The sequence below is a fragment of the Eucalyptus grandis genome, chromosome 4 (genome assembly GCF_016545825.1).
Source record: "Eucalyptus grandis isolate ANBG69807.140 chromosome 4, ASM1654582v1, whole genome shotgun sequence".
NCBI classification, from domain to species: Eukaryota; Viridiplantae; Streptophyta; class Magnoliopsida; order Myrtales; family Myrtaceae; genus Eucalyptus; species Eucalyptus grandis.
In genome coordinates this window covers 25,214,418-25,232,488 of record NC_052615.1, presented here as the reverse complement: position 1 = coordinate 25,232,488, position 18,071 = coordinate 25,214,418, and the positions used below count along the sequence as shown (strand labels likewise).

At 38.3% G+C, this 18,071-nt stretch overlaps 1 protein-coding gene across 1 annotated transcript; it reads left to right on the top strand.

Moving 5' to 3' along the window:
* Positions 1–5,757: 5,757 nt before the first annotated feature.
* Positions 5,758–17,539, top strand: LOC104442884 (ankyrin repeat-containing protein At2g01680). Its single transcript, XM_039310828.1, has 5 exons — positions 5,758–5,973; positions 9,955–10,360; positions 11,842–12,350; positions 14,134–14,825; positions 17,194–17,539. The coding sequence occupies exons 1-5, from the start codon at positions 5,758–5,760 to the stop codon at positions 17,537–17,539; spliced, it is 2,169 nt and encodes a 722-aa protein (XP_039166762.1).
* Positions 17,540–18,071: the final 532 nt, after the last annotated feature.

Here is an 18,071-nt window from a genome sequence, read left to right as displayed (position 1 = left end):
ATCTATTTGGGCCGGGTGGTTGTTGGGCTGAATTTCTTTTAGTGAAAATGGGGCAAAATCGGTTTGGGCCTTGTTTAAAAAAAAAAGAAAAAAATCTAAGTCGGGCCCGCAACGCTCCCGTCCTCATCGGATCGCCGGCCGGGTCGGACCCAACCCACGGATCCGACCCGGGTCAGTTTATATTATTTTAAATAAATAAATAAAAAATAAATATTTTATTTTCAAAATTGAAAAATCAAAAAATGAAAAAATCCTAGTCGGGCCCGCAACGCGAGCCCGAATGGATGACCCGGGTCGGACCCAACCCAAGGATCCGACCGGTTCGTTTTTTAAACATTATAATATAATATAATATTTAAAAAATATAAAAATTAATTAATTTTCCGAAAATATCAAAAAAATATTTATTTTCCAAAAAAAATGCCAAAAATTCATGAAAAAGCCAAAAAAATTCAGAAAAAGCTAAAAAGACCTGTATTTTTCCAAAAAACCCCAAAAAAATCCCTTTTGTGTCCAGAAAATTGGAAAACGACTCAAAAAATGTTTTCCTCCCAAAATACATGGAAAATCTCTCAAAAAATCCAAAAGCCTTAGGGTTTAGACAAGATTAGGTACCGAAGGGCATTAGTGATTAACTAGTGTAATCAAGTCCCGATCCTAATTTCTCTGGTTGCGCAGAGTGAGTATTTCTCCCGGTACTTCACTTGGGTTTCTAATCAACCCACCCCAAATCGATTAGTGGCGACTCCATTTTAAAAATTGATTTATAGGTTAAAAACTCAAACTATTAAAGTCGTGAATTGGTGGACTTGGGAGAGTCCGGGCTTAATAAATTCAGCCGAGCCATTAGCCTCGCTTTAGGCGATCGTACCCGATTGCGGGCGCCGAAAAAAAAAAGAGGTCGCGACAAACACAGACCATTGCCTATCATAACTGTTTCAGCATTGTTATTTTTAGAAAGACTATGAAGTATACCAGCATTGGAGGTGATATGAGCTGTTGCTCCGGTGTCTGGATACCATTCTTGATCATTTGCCTCCTCGATGTGTAGTGCTGCTAGGGCTGTTGGTATATCCTCAACTTGATAGGAGTTATCAAACCGATACCAACAATGTAAAGCATCATGACCAGGCCTCTTACAGATTTGACACTCAAGTCGAGTGTGTTCTGCTAGTTTCTCTACTTGTACCTTTTTGTGGAGAATTGAATTTGGTGCAGGATATGACCTAATATCAGAATACCTTTGTGCTGATACATTGTATGGTCTAAACCCTTGAACAGGACCCAAGCCAGAGGAGGTATTGATTTGTTTGAACTGCTGATTTTCTTGTTCATAGTTCGAGTTATTATTCCTGTAACTCATATTTCTTCCAGGATAACCAAAGTTTCTATATCTGGCATTATATGTTCTTCCTCTTCCATAACCTCTTCCTCCACGATTACTTATTCTTGATCCTCTAAGAATAGCATTTGGTTGTATATATTCTCTGTCAGCCTCTTCGTTATGTATAGCTTCAGTTTTCCTCTGGCCATAGTAAGCTAGGTTAGGTCTGAACTGATTTAAAGAATAAGTCTATAACCTGGCTTCGAATCTTTACAAGTGTGAGATTACTTAATCATATTCTAGTTGGGGCTTCAAGCAATAGATTGTAGTTTTGAAACTTTCGTACTCAGATCCCAAGCCTTCCAGAATTCCAAATAGTTTTGTGATTTCATCCACTGGTTTCCCTATGGCATTCAATTGATCACATATTGACTTGTATTCCCTAAGATATGCTGATAATGTTTGTTCACATTTCTGGCAAGCTTGCAATTTCCCTCTTAACTCGAACTCCTTAGCTACTGATTTTTGTGTGAACCGATTTAACAGAGCTTGCCAAACTTCATAAGCAGTGTTTAACCCAATTATCAAGCTGAGTATATTTTCGATCTTGCACCACTAATCCAAGAGGATACAAGTTGATTAGTTTTTATCCAATCATTATAATCAGGATTAGAGATCTCAGACACTTGACCTCCTTCTTCAACCTGTACTGTCTTTGCAGGTGGTGAAATTTCCCCATTCACAAAACCGAATAGATCTTGGCTTCTTAAGAACCTATAGAATTGAGCTTGCCACAGGAGGAAATTATCCTCAGCTAATTTGATGGTAACGAAATTCGAGATATTTACATGAATAGGAAATGGATATCTCAAACTTCTTGCTGCCATTCTATTCTTCCTGATCTCTGATCAACTTTAGTTGCAGACACAAATTCTACTGATTTGCAGTAAGATGCAATGAGAATATTGCTGATGAAGATTTAGATGTGGATGAAGAATACCAACTTACAGATCTTGTTGGACGATTACAGATATCTTCAGAGATCAAAGAAGCTTTGAATCTAACTTTGATCTGGTGCAGATCTCTCTATTTTGTTCAGCATCAAGATGATTTCTTCAGGATGCAGCTGCTCTGATACCATGAAGAAGTTTATGCGCAGAGAAGAAAAATAGGATGAAGAATCTGTAGAGAGATCTTGAGATGAAGAACTTCCTTTCTATTCTGTTTTTCCTTAATGATCTATTCAATCGAGAGTTATCCTTTTATATACAAGGACTAACTCTGAAAAACTGTTTTACAGGTATTGATTCAGTTGAAGAAAAAGTAACTAATTGAAGCAAACGTTGACTAACTTCCAGAACTGAACTATTCTAGACTAACTGCCGAGACTATTCAAGACTCGCAGCATTATACAGAGTTTTCACAACCGGTTTTCTTCTCATTCTTCTTAGCATCATGTACATATTCTCCTTCCTCTTCTACATATGTTTTCTCTTTATCACTCTTGTATGTCTTGCTTCCTCTGTTCTTAGCTTCCCCTGTTCTTCCTGGTATCGATGATAGCATTAGTTGAGAAGCCTCTTTTTCCTCGCTTTTGTTCTTCTGGCTTTTCTTAACAAAACTCACAGATACACTAAGAAGTCATTTTATCGAACCGGTCGTATGCATTCGACGGAGAAGCAAAACTTAAGTGCTGTGATTTCAGATTAGAGATCAGGTTCAAAAAAAGGAGTCCAAGTACGAAGTCGTCAATATGAATACGAATTTGAACCGATTCTATCCTAATCTAGAACATGCCATTTCGGTAACTTTTATTCGTCAAAAACAGAGTATAGTAGGGAAGAGAGATTACCTTGTCGACGAGGAATTCTTGGTCGCGATTAATGGTCGATCTTGCCCGAGTGATTTCCCGCGGTGCCTTCTATTCTAGTTCTCCTTCAGTACTTGCGGTAGTCGATAAACGGCAATGGTAAACGATGACGATTGCTGGCGGATGAGCACGCTCAGGGACTGACGATCGACGACGGCTGAGTAGGCGAGTACCGTCCGACGGCCGGAGAAGGTAGGCGACGTCCAACGGAGGTGGGGGGAAGAATCCAGAAGCTTCTCGAACGGAGCTTCTCTTCCAGAGCATTTTTTTTTTCTTTTAATTTGTTGATTTGCTTATTATTTGTTTACCTATTTATTCGTATATATAGATTAGAAACATGTTTCAATTCTGTTCTATGTCTTGGTTCACCATACAAGATGCAATTAAAATAGGTTGAAAACCATTAAAAATTTCAAATGAATTATTTATAACATATTTTTCCCATACTATATTTTCATCTCTCGAACTGATTTCTGATAACATATTTACCCCAAATCGGTAGCTTGACCCAAATATAACATCCTTTAGCAGTTTTGGATCTAATGTTGGGGTAAATTTCAGTCAAGTTAGCAATTCTGGGATTTTTTGAGAGACAAAAATTAGCTTCAAAAAAATGTGTTGTGGATTTTTTATGAGATGAAAATTAATTTGAATAAATGTGTTAAGTGGATAGACGTTAAAAATAGTCCAATTCCTTGGTTTTGCATATATCTATGCCCGCGCAAGTTCTCAAGTGAATTATTAATTTTGGAATTTAAGCACATGAAATAATTATCAAAAGAATGAACCTTTCAAAATGCATGCTTTCTAAACCACAAGGACATCTTATCTCGATCTAACTTAAATACTTTACCAGTGCTTATTAGTTTCTATTTCATAGAGGATTGGTGGGGAAAAATGACAGTAAAAATATCATAACTTTCGGTGCTTAATTTAGGGCTAAAACTTTTTGAGTGATTATTTGAGTGTCATATCGATACAAAAACAATTGCTTAATTGTGTCCCACAATAAATTCCAACCATTCATCTTAGATGGATTGTTTAATAGAACTTTTATTCGTACCTGGCCTTGTAGTAAAATCGTATCGTGGACAAGTTTTGAACGTTTCCCAACTTTGTTCTTCTTAGAGCAAGATTTGACAGGAAATTTCGATAAGAAGATTTTGCCCTAATTTGAGGAATGAGGGCTAGGGATTTTCAAGAGCACATTGAATTTTGCCCCAATTCCTTTATTTGGGGCAAACAATCTCTACATGAACGTCTTTTAGAGGTGTAATCGCTTATTTCATTTGGTTGACAAGTCACATTGGAGTTTATATAATATAATATTGTCAATTTGAATTTTCAAGCATTGACAGCTGAAGACACTGGAAACTACATTCCAAGTTACTATTGCTAAGGTGCTCTAAAACTTTAAACTCATTTGTCATCAAAATTTAAAAAGTTTTCGATGTGGATATCTGCTAGTGATTTGAAGTTCTTCATCTATTTCACAAACAGAGAAAAAAGCCATGTCAGTTAGAATAGTTAACAAAAAGTACTCTTGAGAGTACGTTTTAGATTTCTAATGAATTGAGTGATAAGAATCAAAGAATTTAGGAGAATGACTTACTACTTGGTATTTGAATGACACAAAGGTTTTGAAATTTTTCAGATCAGTAGTTAGTGTCATATAGCTAGTAAAGGAAGCATGGAAACAAACCTCCTTTATTGTCCACTTATCATTAAAAAAAAAAAAAAAAAAGGGATATGTGCAACACAAGTCCTAAAACTTATAAGGAAGGTGCAATTGAGTCCTAACACTTACAAAAATACATTCAAGTCCTAAAACTTGTTAAATTTGTTCAATTGAGTCCTAAAGTTGACACCATCAAACTTAGTAACGAAAACACTGATGTGGCGCTAACATGGCATTTTAAATGCTTTTTTATTATACACGTGGCTTTTAACATTATTTTTATTCTTGTTCAAATTAGATTTAAAAATAGAAAAGCTAAAGCTAAATTTATTTCAAAAAACAAAACTGTGCAAAAAAAAAAAAAAAAAAAGGCACCGGTGGTGCTTCCACCGCTGCCCATCGCCGGAGTGGCCGACGACCTAGGTGGGGTGGCTTGCCCTCACCTAGGCGAGGCCTCGCCGGCCCTCACGAGGGCCTGGTGACCATTGCTTGCCCTGGGTGAGGCCTCGCTGGCCCTCACCTGGGGTCGGCAATGCTCGCCCAGATCTAGGCGTCCCCAACATTGGATCGGGTGGAGTCGTCGATGGCGGATAGGCAACGACGGTAGTCCGGTGCAATGATGGCGTTAAGGGGCCAGCGGTATGACGTTGAGGAACGGTAGCAACCCAGCACCGCAAAGGGTCATAGCTGGTTTGCTAGGGATGGTGTCGGGGCTATGGCGGCACGACTTGATAGCGTCCGGTGCAGCGACGGCGACGGAACCCCTGCCCTTTGGAACCCACTCACTCAGATCTGGACAGCATTGGGGCATGACGTTAGAAGTGCGACGGAGTTGAATCGAAACGCTCAGATTTAGGCGAGCATCACCAACCCCGGCGAGAGCCAATGAGGCCTCCCCAGGGAGGGCAAGGGCCGGCCCCCGTGAGGGCCGGCATGCCCGATCTGGGCGTCCTCGCCAGACCTGGCGAGGGTGGTCGAGCCTCGCCTGGGGCCGGCAATGCCTTGCCCGACCTCGCCCAGGGCCGACGGCTGTCACCGCCCCCTCCGGCGATCGTTGCTGGCCCCTCCGGCAATGGGCGGCGATTGTGGGAAATGCCCGCGGTGCCAATTTTTTTTAAACAGTAAAAAATAAAATTTTGTTTTTAAATCTAATTTTTAAAAAATTTGAATAAAAATAATTTAAAAAAGCCAGGTGAAAATAGAAATTCATTTAAAATATGACGTTAGTGCCACGTCAGCATTTTCTATTAGTAAATCTAATGGTGTTAAATTTCGGATTCAATTGAACCAATTTGACAATTTTTAGGACTTGATTGCACTTTTGTAAGTTTTAAGACTCAATTGCACTTTCATTGTAAATTTTAGGACTTGTGTTGCACATATCCCTAAAAAGATTACACAAATGGAAAGCATACATAGCTTTATTCTTTTCTTTCATCCTCGTTTACTTTTCTTTTTAAATGTATTTACTTGGACTGAAGTGTCATTATTTGAAAAAGAAGAGAATGGGTTTTCTTTTATGTGGGTCCATTAATTTTTCACTTTCCGTAAAAAATTCTAAATGTGACATGATATGATACTGTCTTATCACAACCCCCTTTCTCCTTTATCATCCCCACTTCCTTTCATCAAGCGAAATGTAAATTTCAATTCAAGCGAAAGAGTATAAAGTATCGTGTCTCGCTTTGCTGTTTAAGCAATAGGATACTTTATTCCTTTGCCAATAAAAGCAAAAAGGACCACAGTATCAAGAAGGAAGGTCGGTAGATCTATCAATTGTATTAGGTACGGCTGTAGCAAGAAAGAACTTAGCAAGCTTTGCAATTGATTTAATATGGGACATTATGTTGTTTCATGTCTGCAATGTAGGAAAATATTTGACATGAATCATTAAAATTTCCAACTAGTAAAGATGGAAACATGAGATAAATACCGAGTTCCATCCAAAGTTCTCCAGAATATCTAGCAAGCTGGTTGGAGATGGGGAGTTACCGCAGCAAAGTACTGCCCTTTGAAATACAGGGATGTAAGGTAAACATCAGAAGGCTTGTGATCGACAGTTTATTGCACCATCCTTAAAACCTGAAATTCCCCTATGAGGAAGTTAATCTTTTACACCATGGAAATCATTCCAATCAATAATTTCTCTTTAAACTTTGGTCAAGATGTTGTTCCTCTTCTCTCTATATACTCTTCCCTCCATATCATGCATGAAAAACGATGAGATATTGAAGTAGCTTAGATGAGTTTATGCCAACGTAGTCAAGATTCTTAGTCTAGGCCCATAGCATTACTAGCACCGGTACAATGTTATAGAAAGAGATTGCTGTTAAAAGGCCCACTACTACAATCAAGTATTACTTCTAGGATCAATCTAGTAGTTGCAGAAATGTACACCATGGTGGCATGGCTTAACAAAGTGTCATTCTACAATGAGGACTCACATTTTCTTTGTAGACTCAAAGTTCTATGCTTCAACATCTTTAAAGAAACAACAAACAAGAAAGAGAGCTTCTGTGCATTATCTGAAAAAGTTGGTCGGTAGTACAATAAAAAAATATGACAAGACCTGTGAAAGGAAAAAGATGAATAAAATCTACCAACTCTTTGTAATGAATCTGTTCATGTTTTTGCCTCAATAACAAAAAACTGTGTAATTCACTCTATGTAGAACTTTTTTCTCAGCAGAGATCCTCCATCACAAAATTTAACAATGCCTCGACCAATCATGGTGTTCAGTGAGATAGGCAGGTAAGTTGCAATGATGGTAGATAGATAACTCTAACCATGAACATGAGAAACTAGGGGTGCGCATGAGAACATTTCTTGGCTGGGGAACAATTTTTTTCAGAAATAGTTCTTTTCTATTTCTATTACGGGGAACAATTTCTCTGTAAAAAACCCGTTTGGTAACTTTACTCTAGAAATAGAAAAAGAATAGAAATGCGTGCAGCGGCGGCGGCGTCCGGCGGCGATCGGCGACGATCGGCGGCGGCTTCCGGCGGCGGTCGGTCGGCCTCCGGCGACCGGGCGGCAGCAACGGTCGGTCGGCCGGCGGCGGTGACGATCGGTCGGCCTCCAGCGGCTGGCGGCGGCAACCGGTGGCGACGGCGGCGGTGGTCGGTCGGCCTTCGGCGACCGGCGGCGACGGTCGGCGGTCTGCCGGCGACGGCGGCGGTGGCGGCGGCCGCGGTCGGTCGGCCTCCGGCGGCCGACGTCGGCGGTCAACGACAGCCGATGGGCCGTGCGGCGGCGATCGACGGCGGTAGTCAGCGGGCAGCGGTCAACCGGCGGCAACGTGCGGCAGCGGCGGCGTCCGGTGGCGATCGGTTGGCCTCCGGCGACCGGCGACGGCGGCCGGCGGCGCGGTCGACGGTCGGCCGGCGGCAGCGGTTGCGGGCGGGCGGCAGCGGCGCGGTCAACAGCGGTCAATGGCCGTTAGCAAGAAAAGAATAAAAGAAAAAAATTCACTTATTTCTTAAACTTGTTCCCGGAAACAAGAAGCAACTTTTTTTTACTTCTCATTTCTATTCCAAAACCATTCCCGGGCTAACTTTTTGTTCCCGGGAACAAAAAACTAAGTTGCCATTATCAAATAGGTTTCTATTCTTTTTTTGTTTCGGGGAAGAGAAGAATAGAAATTCTTGGGCTGGGGAAGGTTACCATGCAGACCCTAGGTAACCGGCAACAAGACAAAGACAGCAATAAGAATACATAGATTACAACATTATCTTTTATCCATTCGCCACTTATAGAGCTAACTGTGTTGTCAATACACTCAATTAATACAGTACGTTGGTTATGTTACCCAAGAATTACTGGAGTACAACATAGAAGGGCACAAGATAATTATGAAGAGCTGACCATTGCAACATCTAAAGCCCATGTTTTTAGGTAAGTGATGGCCACTATAACTTTCATTTTTAAGCTTTCAAAAGCATTTTTTTAGCCCCAACCAACAATGCAAAACACCTTTAGCCTTGCCCTCTCTCTCTCTCTCTCTTTTTAATTTTTTTTTTTTTTTTTTAGCTTTTGTCACGTCTCTCTTCCACATAGTAAATATGATAGACAGGCATTGAACTATTATAAACTTTTTTAGATTTCTATGGTATATTATGCAAACATTGCAATAGAAAAAAAAAAACGTTTATGCGATCCAAGTTTTGCCAATGGATCATAGAAGCAGAGTTGATCCTCAAATTGGGCATCAACTAATTTTTACCTATGTTCGTGCACCGTAAAAGTTTACATATGTAAATCTTCCATCATGTGTAGCATGGTGAGAATGCATATGACTCACGAAGAACAATGACCATGAAGACTGAAAAGAACAAAGGGCTTGTCGGTCAAAAATAGTAAAAAAAGAAAAAGACTACAGCTACAAGTGGGCCCACGAATGCCATTACTTTAATAAATAAGTTCAATCAGATTCGATTCTTCTAGAAGAATTTTTGAATTATGTATGTATGATGGTCCTGATTTTAATGAAAAGTGGAAAGTAGTCCTGTTAACTCGATTTCATGCTTATATAATTTATTTATCATTATTACTTTTCGTTTGTACTTGTCCTCCTTCCTTCAAACAAGAGTTGCCCCACTTGTCATTGTGTGTGTAAAAATAGGAAGTCCAAAACGTATACTAATTAGACTTTTTGGAAACTATTTTCTAAACCTGATAAACTTATTTTGATTTAATAGGAACAATTGAAGAACCACCATATGCGTATAAATATCTCATTTCTAGTACTCCTGGGAAGCTCATATTTCCTCTTCAACATCTCCTCATTTGACATCACTCCTCTTAGAAAACTCAAAGAAATTCCTTCTATTTGAACTTATTACTTATATTGATACGTTCACTTGCCACTACTACGTGTCCCAAGAATGAAAGAGAGACTGAGTATGCATCCTAAAGTATATAAAGCAGCAAAGTCAAGAGACTATCGTTCCCTGATGACAACAATTTCGGAAAATGGAGAGGATCTTTTCCACCAAACAACGCCAAAGGGGAATAACATTCTTCACGTTGCGGCTCAAGGCAAGCAGGTAGATTTCATTCGAGATATTCTACGACATCAATCAGGATCATCCCTTCTATGGCAAGGTAACTACAAAGGACACTCCTTTACATGTTGCTGCTAAAGTGGGAAATGACCATGCAGTTCGAGTCTTCACAGATTTGGCAAAATCACTAGATCAACTTGATGCATGCAAAGAGCTACTTAGGAGACCAAATAATAACAAGGATACCTCACTACACTATGCACTAAGAGGAGGTCACGAGTCGGTTGTGAAGTTGCTGATTGAAGAAGATCCTCAACTATGTGATATTGGTAATGCTGTTGGTGAGCACCCACTTTATCTCGCAGCACATCAAAGACTTTCGGATATTATTGAGCCAATTTTACATGCTTCCTCGTCGCCATGCTTTCATAGAGGCCCTAAGGGATTGACAGCTCTGCATGCCGCAGTGCACTACTCACTACCAAGTAAGTATCACAATATCATAAACCCAGTGAAACATAAATTTCAACCGATGTTCTCTCTCTAATGCAAGGCTTCTCCTTAGTGAGATTGCTGGTGGTACCAGTGATGGCCCTCATCTACAAGAGTATCCTATAAATATAATAATAAAAAAAATATTTACTGATGGGCCACACTTTTTTCCATTCTTTTGGTTTATACACTCCTTATCACAATATTTTGACCATGCATTAATCTCTTATTTATTTATTTTATATATGGTTAAATACGGTTCCTTTTCTTCTTTCTTTCTTTTCTTTCCTCAAGGATTCCACTTTCCTTTTTCATATCTTTCCACGCCTTTAGCGCCCCTCTGTACTCCATTTTTCTGGAGGGGCAGAACATTTGACGGCCCAGGAAATAAAAGATTGTGATAATACCCACCAGGAAAGAAAAGGAAGAAAAAAGAGTGGAAAAACCACAGCCATTATTTATTTGTTATTACTTTCATATTGGTGAAAGGTCATGCTTTTCCCAAGGACATGCCTCTTGACCACTTATGCGTGAGAATTATGTTTTGAAAATATCCGAGTTGTTATTCCCTTTACATTCTCTTTATTGTTTTGTTCATTGACAATTAAATAAGTTCCAACTCGTTCGTCTTCTCTTAGTTTACTGTCCAAAAGAAGAAGATTAGAGTTTGCACGCAGTAGTATCATAAGACAGAATTTCCCATGGAACAAACTGCATTTGCCATTTGGGATTACGTGTTCAACCCATTGGGAAAAAAAAAAAACTCTTTGTTATTAAGACAGAATTTTTCTGCATCTTGTTCCCCAGGCACCATCATCAACCACCATCACCATCATACCCCAACATCTTCCCTTTTCTCTCTCATCCAGTTCGCCTCTTTTTTTTTTTTTTTTTGGGGTATTCTTCTTTTCCTTTTTTTCTTTTTTTTTCCTTCATTGTACAATTGATGATAGGGCGCATTGCATTAAATTTCCAAAAAAATCAATGGAAAATTTTTTAACGCCCAGGAGAAAATTATGATGACTTGAAAAAACAGGGTGCAATAACTTTACAATTGGAAAAATGTAAAAGGTGCCGTTAATTTAATTTTTTATAAAATTGAGTTGGGTACGATATTCCTGTAAATGATTGGCATCGAGTAAAAAACCTTAGTCTTTTATTCTAGTCTTGACAGAGCAGATGCCTTGCTGAATAGAAAAGAAGCTTCTTCTCAATCAAATTTACGAATTTTTGACGAATTCACTAATCAAAATGAAAAATTTTACAAGTTCCTACATTATGCTTTATTGAAGGTAGTTAGGTTCTACATGTGTTACACAAGATCACTAGAGAAATTTCAGAATAACCATGACATATTGCTCCTATTACAGAGAAAAATGGGAAAGTTAAATAGGATGAAATACAATGTTATATATCTATGACAGTATGCTAAAAACAGTCTAAATCATGAAATATTCGTATTGCATTTGCAAAGGTTGGGAGAAAATCCTAGAGAAAAGACCAGAAGTGATCAGAGAAGTTGACGACATCGGGTGGACTCCTCTTCATTATGCTGCTTGCTTTGGCAATGTCAAAGCAGTTCGACGGCTTTTGCAACATGATACTTCTGTGGTATACGACTTAGATGAAGAGGGGGAATCGGCTCTTCACATTGCAGCATTTCGTGGCCATGTCAATATCATTAAAGAGCTCGTTACATCTTGTCCCGATGCTTATGACATGATAAACAACAAAGAGCGAACGGCTCTTCATTCAGCTGTCATCGGTGGACGAGCAAAGGTAGTCAAGCACATACTAAGGATGCCAAACCTAGAGGATGTTATTGACCAACAAGACACTGATGGAAACACGGCTTTGCATTTGGCTATGCTTCACAGAGAATACCTTATCGTGCCCACACTTGCAAGAGATAATAGGGTGAATTGTTTTGCCACAAACAAGGATCACAAGACCGCCCTTGACATTTATTTTGCTAGTGAGGAGGTATGCTTACTTGAACACTAGAGCCCGATTTTTTTAACTCGCAGAGTAATTTCTTTCGTATTGTTTAGAAACTGTGGCCCAAGTGATACTCATTTCACGCATAAACAAACAACCTAATTGAAGTCTTTTTGCGTCCACTTTGTAGACAAATTGTAGCAGAGATTGCTCTAGTGAGTGTGACCCACATTTGAAAAAGGGGCACCGTGTGAAGGGATTTCATACTACATATCTAACAATATATAGTAAGGCCGCTGGGTAGAATTAAACTTTGTGGTTGAGCCACATTATCCCAAAGCTTCATATCCGCCCACTTCACTGAACATTAATGAGCACTCCAACTATTACATTAATTAGACAAAAAAATAAAACGGATTTTTTTTATCCCCCTGCAACAATAACCTTTAAATTAGTAAGCTACGGGAATTAATTTTGATGACTTGACTTTTTTTTTCTTGAGTAAGCTACGGGAATTGATTCTGCCGAGACATCAGAATCAATTTCCAGAGCTTACTAATTTAAATGTTATTTGATATAATAGTCAGTATATCTAAATTCATGGTTTGAAGCTTTTTTGGTTCTTTTTTATATATGAGTTGGTACATAATGTTTTCATTTATTGTTAACGAAAATGTATAGGGGCATATGTATTTTTTTCAAAATACAAATAAATCTATGATTTGATGTTTACACAGAAATTATTTAGCGACAAAGATTATGTGAAATTTTTTAGACTATTGAAAAAATTGCTTAAGCCACGTATATGAGTATTGCAAAAGTAGCACAAAATTTGTAGCTACATAAGTTGTATTCAAATATTTCGTTTGATTCTAGAAAATATTTATTAGTTTGAAAGTAAAAGCCCCGTTAAAAAACAGATTACATAAAGAAAAGCAAATATTGTATTAATAGCCAACAGTTAACTGCATATAATAAAAATAGTATAAACCAATTTTACCGCCCAGCTATTTATGGAGAAGTTCATAGATCTCGATGCTCCAAAACTTGCATTAGGTGGACGGCCACCTGATCTTCCAAGAGCACCTAATAATCTTTGTATTTGCTTAGTTCAAAGGGAAAGTTCTGGGGGGTACTCAAGAAAAAATTAAAAGAGATGAAAAGAATCCCAGCAATATACCTGCAAAACATGCAAACATTACATAACAGTCCAGATTTGTTCTCCCTTTTTTCTCTCTTTTTCCCACTTCACCTTAACCCTGTGTGTCTATAATACTTGATTTATTCTCCCTTTTTCTTTTCTTTCTTATATATGGACTGCTTAATGGACCTTGTGCTGAGATGTCAGCCACTATATCTCGTATAGTCAACCGTAACTTTAGAGGACCTCAATTCAAAAGTTTATATGCACCTTCTGACTTTGAAACAACTATTCTGCCATATTCATATAAGAGAAGCAGAACGTCTTATACAATGTTTACCCCAAATCCTTCTCTGTTTTTCTGCCCCTTTTCCAATAAGTTTTGAGATAAAAGAGATAACCTGCACTCTGCCCAATTTGAGAAAAGGACTTCAAAAAATCCCTAGACAATATCATTTACATACGGCATACCCGAATGTGTAATTGCTTACCCAGGAAACTCTATTTACCTGTTTCATTTACTCACTACATCATCTAAAGGAGATGAATTGATTGATTAATAATGTTTACGGACTCAGCTGGGAATTCTGTTTGTTATAGATGGATTTTGAGTGAATAAAGTGAGGGTCGTGAAGTATTTTGCTGATAAAGACCAAGCGTTAATTAATACTTTCTGTACATTTTCAGGTCAAATACACATCTATTGTTTATGGTGCGCTGAGAAGAAATTCCGGATTCCCGGTTATACAAGAGTGGGTTTTGGAACATGTTAAAAAGAGATTAGACAAGCAATTTGTTGAGGGCCAACCAGTTGGGTCTGAAATCACAGGAAGTAATACTCCCAACCGAGAAAATTTCAATTCGTCACTGAAAAGCATTATCGAACTTGAACAAGTAGTGGCAGAGTTCATAGTTACAGCGACCTTTGCTGCAACCTTCACGATGCCCGGAGGTTATTATAGTGATGGACCCAACCAAGGAATGGCAACTCTTGCTGGCAGGGCAGCTTTCGTAACCTTTGTGATAGCTAACGCTATGGCATTCAGTTTCTCCACCTTGGCATTGTTCTTACAATTTGATACTTCTGCGTTGAGCGATCGTAAGAAGGTGAAATTCACGCAAAAGGCCGCAAAATACATTTACTTTGCGGCGCTTGCGATGGTGCTAGCCTTTGCTTCTGGGACGTATGTGGTGTTGACCAGAACCATTGGGCTCGCGATTGTTCCTTGGGTTGTGTGTGGATGTGTCGGGAGTTATTACATCATCGGTTTGACCGGGGACTTCCGACATCGTTCTACGGTTGTATATCTAAATCCCGATATATTCATTCCAGAGGGAGAGCGTGCTTATGGGATACGGCGATACGCTAAAGAGAGCTGGTAAGAGCTGGGCTGGCTTTATAGTCCCGTGAGGTTGTGCACGGGAAAGTTTCTTTTTGCTTTGTCAGTCGTCAAGTTCGAGCTTTTCTATGTCAACTGTCCGATTTAAAACCTGTCAACGTCAACCTGTTTGATCGAGCGCCAGCAAAATTTGCCGTGCTCCAGTATCTGGAGTGCAGCCGAGGCCACCAAGTGAAGACTTTTCCAGTTAGCCAAATGAAAGCCAAGAGGGTTAGCAGTTGCTCTGCTATTGTGGTTGAACTGCCGAGTTTGGTATTTGTTTGGTGATTAACTGGAGGTTGCAAGGAAAGTGTTGGATTTTATGTGTATTTTAATTAAACAAAATGCTCTTCATAGCATTAATGAGTTTTATATATTTATACCAGTTGATTGCCATTACTTCAATTTCCGTAATTTCCTTGAACACTCTTCAACCCCCATGGGTCTAAAATTTATGCAATTTGGTCCCTAAATGACCAAATTAAAAAGGAATTTTATCATTTTTAAGAAGAAATTGGTCAATTAAGATACAATTAAGTTAATCAAACTTTATGAATGTTATCTAGGGGTTTTTATTGACCTAATTGAATGATTATCGTGAAAAACAACGAGTTGAAATCACGGGTGTTTTGAATTGGGCTTAAAGGGCTAAAATGATAAAATTTGCAATTCAATTGGCAAAATTGTAAATTAACTAAAATTAAACTCAATTAGTGTCACAATTATCCTATCTAATGAGCTACCTATGTAAGATCACTTATCATATTCAAAGTGACCTTGAATTGAAGCGCTCAAGCTTAGGTCAAAAATGGATCTAAGTCTAATATTAAAATTGGACCTAAATTCATGAAATTAAATCATAGCCATGAATGGGTCAAGTCATTTTTTGTTGATTGAAGCTTAATTGCTTGATTTTATAATGTCTCGGGAGGATAAAATTCTTCAAATTGATAAGTCCTAGTGTGAATTTCACAAAATCGATTTCAAATTTGGATTTATGTTAAGGAAATAAGTGAGAAACAATCGTCCGTTCGCAAGTTATGAAACATCAATTTTGATCCCCCAATTAGGGCTCAAAACGACAATTAGCATTTTGACTCAATAAATCACAAAATTAAACGCATAGGCAAATTTCAAATAGTCCATAAATCATATGTCAAAGAAGTAACTACGCCTAATTATGACTAGAATAAAAGTAATTTTATTTTTAATCAATTTAGAATCTAAAATTGAAAAATTCAGAAATCAAAGTTCTTAATAGAATTTTGTGAAATTTTTGGCACAAAAGTCAATTTAACATTAAAACAAATGAATTTGTGCATTTTTATTTTATTTTATTTTTTTTTTGGGTCAAAGGTTTGATAAAAAAAAATCAATCATTTAGTTTATTTTTCCTAAAATGTCGATTTTTTTGGTCAAATCTTTGAATTTTCAAGAAATTGATTTGACAAAAGTTAAATTAAAGTTAAATTGAATCTTTTTGAGTAAAAAGTCAATTTTTGACTTGGGATTGTTTACAAGTCAACCGTTTGACTTTTCGGATTTTTCTTGAAAATGAGTTAGAAATTACTTAAAAACAATAATGCAAAACAAAGAAATGAGAAACGACACTTTTTGGTCGGATACGGGATTCCATTGCAATCGAAACCCAAATCTCGATTTTTTTACCTTTTAATGACGCGTTGACTAAAAATTAGGTTTCAACAAGGCGATACCATAAAGAGAAAAAAAGAAAGAAAAAAAAAAATTGAGAATAAATCAGGACTAGTATAGCACACTTGTAACTATAATGTTTACTTTAGGGAACTCTATTTATCTAAAAGAGATTATATGAATGAATTCTCCATGACATTTTAATAATTGTCAGGAGTCTTATTTATTATATATGGATTTTGAGTGTGTAAATTGAGGCTCTTGAATTATTTTGTTGGAAAACTTTCACACGTTAATTGATATATTATCTACATTTTTAGATCGGCTACTACGCTATGAAAGTTTCTTACCTTCTACGCTACGAAAGTTTCTTACCTGTTGGAAGGATCTCATGGACTCGCAGGCTTTCAAGGCTGGTTTGTTGAACATGGCAAGAAGAGATTAGACAATCAATTTGCTTAGGGTAAACCCTCTATATCGATAACGACAGGAAGTAATATTGCCAATAGAGATGATTTTTTTTTTTCTTTTTTTTTGGAGAGGAGATGATTTCACTTTGTCAAAAAGAGGCATTATGGATGCTCAACTACTAGTGGCAGGGCTGATAGCCACCGTAAGCTTCGCTGTGGCCTTCACAGTTCTGGGAGGTTATAATGATGATGGAATGGCAGTTCATGCTGGCAGCCATTTTTTAAGACCTTTCTAATGCTAACAGTTTTGCGTTCCTTTTCTCCGTCATGGCAATATTCTTACATTATGCAAGTTTAACGTTCCACTATGGTCAAGAGCCGAAAAATATCCCCACCGTGGAAGGTCGCATTCAAATTGCGATGCTCGGGCTGTTCGTAGCCTTTTATGTGGGGCTGAATCTGGCACGGGAGAGGCTCCCCGAGAGTATCGAGGAAGGAGTCCGTGTTTGTGTTGCGTATGGATTTCTCTTTGCTGTGTGCTTCTCATATGAATTATCTGACCCCGAGGCTCATTCGTGGTTGCTACGTAGGTCTGCCTTTGGATATATGCGAAAGTTCTTGCTTGATTGCGGGATACACCGTATCTTTTGATTTCCCTGACCCCGAGGCTCCATTCTAGTCGCTAGGAAATCTAATTAGTTGAGCCTTCTATAGTCCGGTGACCTTGTGCACGGGAAATTTTCCTTATGGCTTTGTCGGCCATGAAGTTCCAGCACTTTTAAGTCAGCTGTCCAATTTAAAACCGCCGTTATCGACTGTTGGTTTGTACTCTGCTGAAGGTTTGTCAAAGACTGATGTTTACTAGCATATAGTTGACTTGCCATTGAATCGGCACTTGCCTTCAACTTCTATGCATCTCTCTTTCGTGGCGCGCAAAAACCGCAGGAAGTAACTTTTTGTGCATCTATTAAAAGCAATAGCCATGGGTGATGCTTCCAATTATTTCAAAAGCTTCATAGGCCTTCATAGAAGTAGTCATGTCATCTTTCTCTGTAATCTCAGAACTTTCAAATCAATCCCGGAAGCAGCACCAGCAAATATTTAGGTACACGAGGCCAAAGATGTATCACCATATCAACCTATAAAAATTCAATCCCGCACTTAGTCAAAAACAATAATTTTA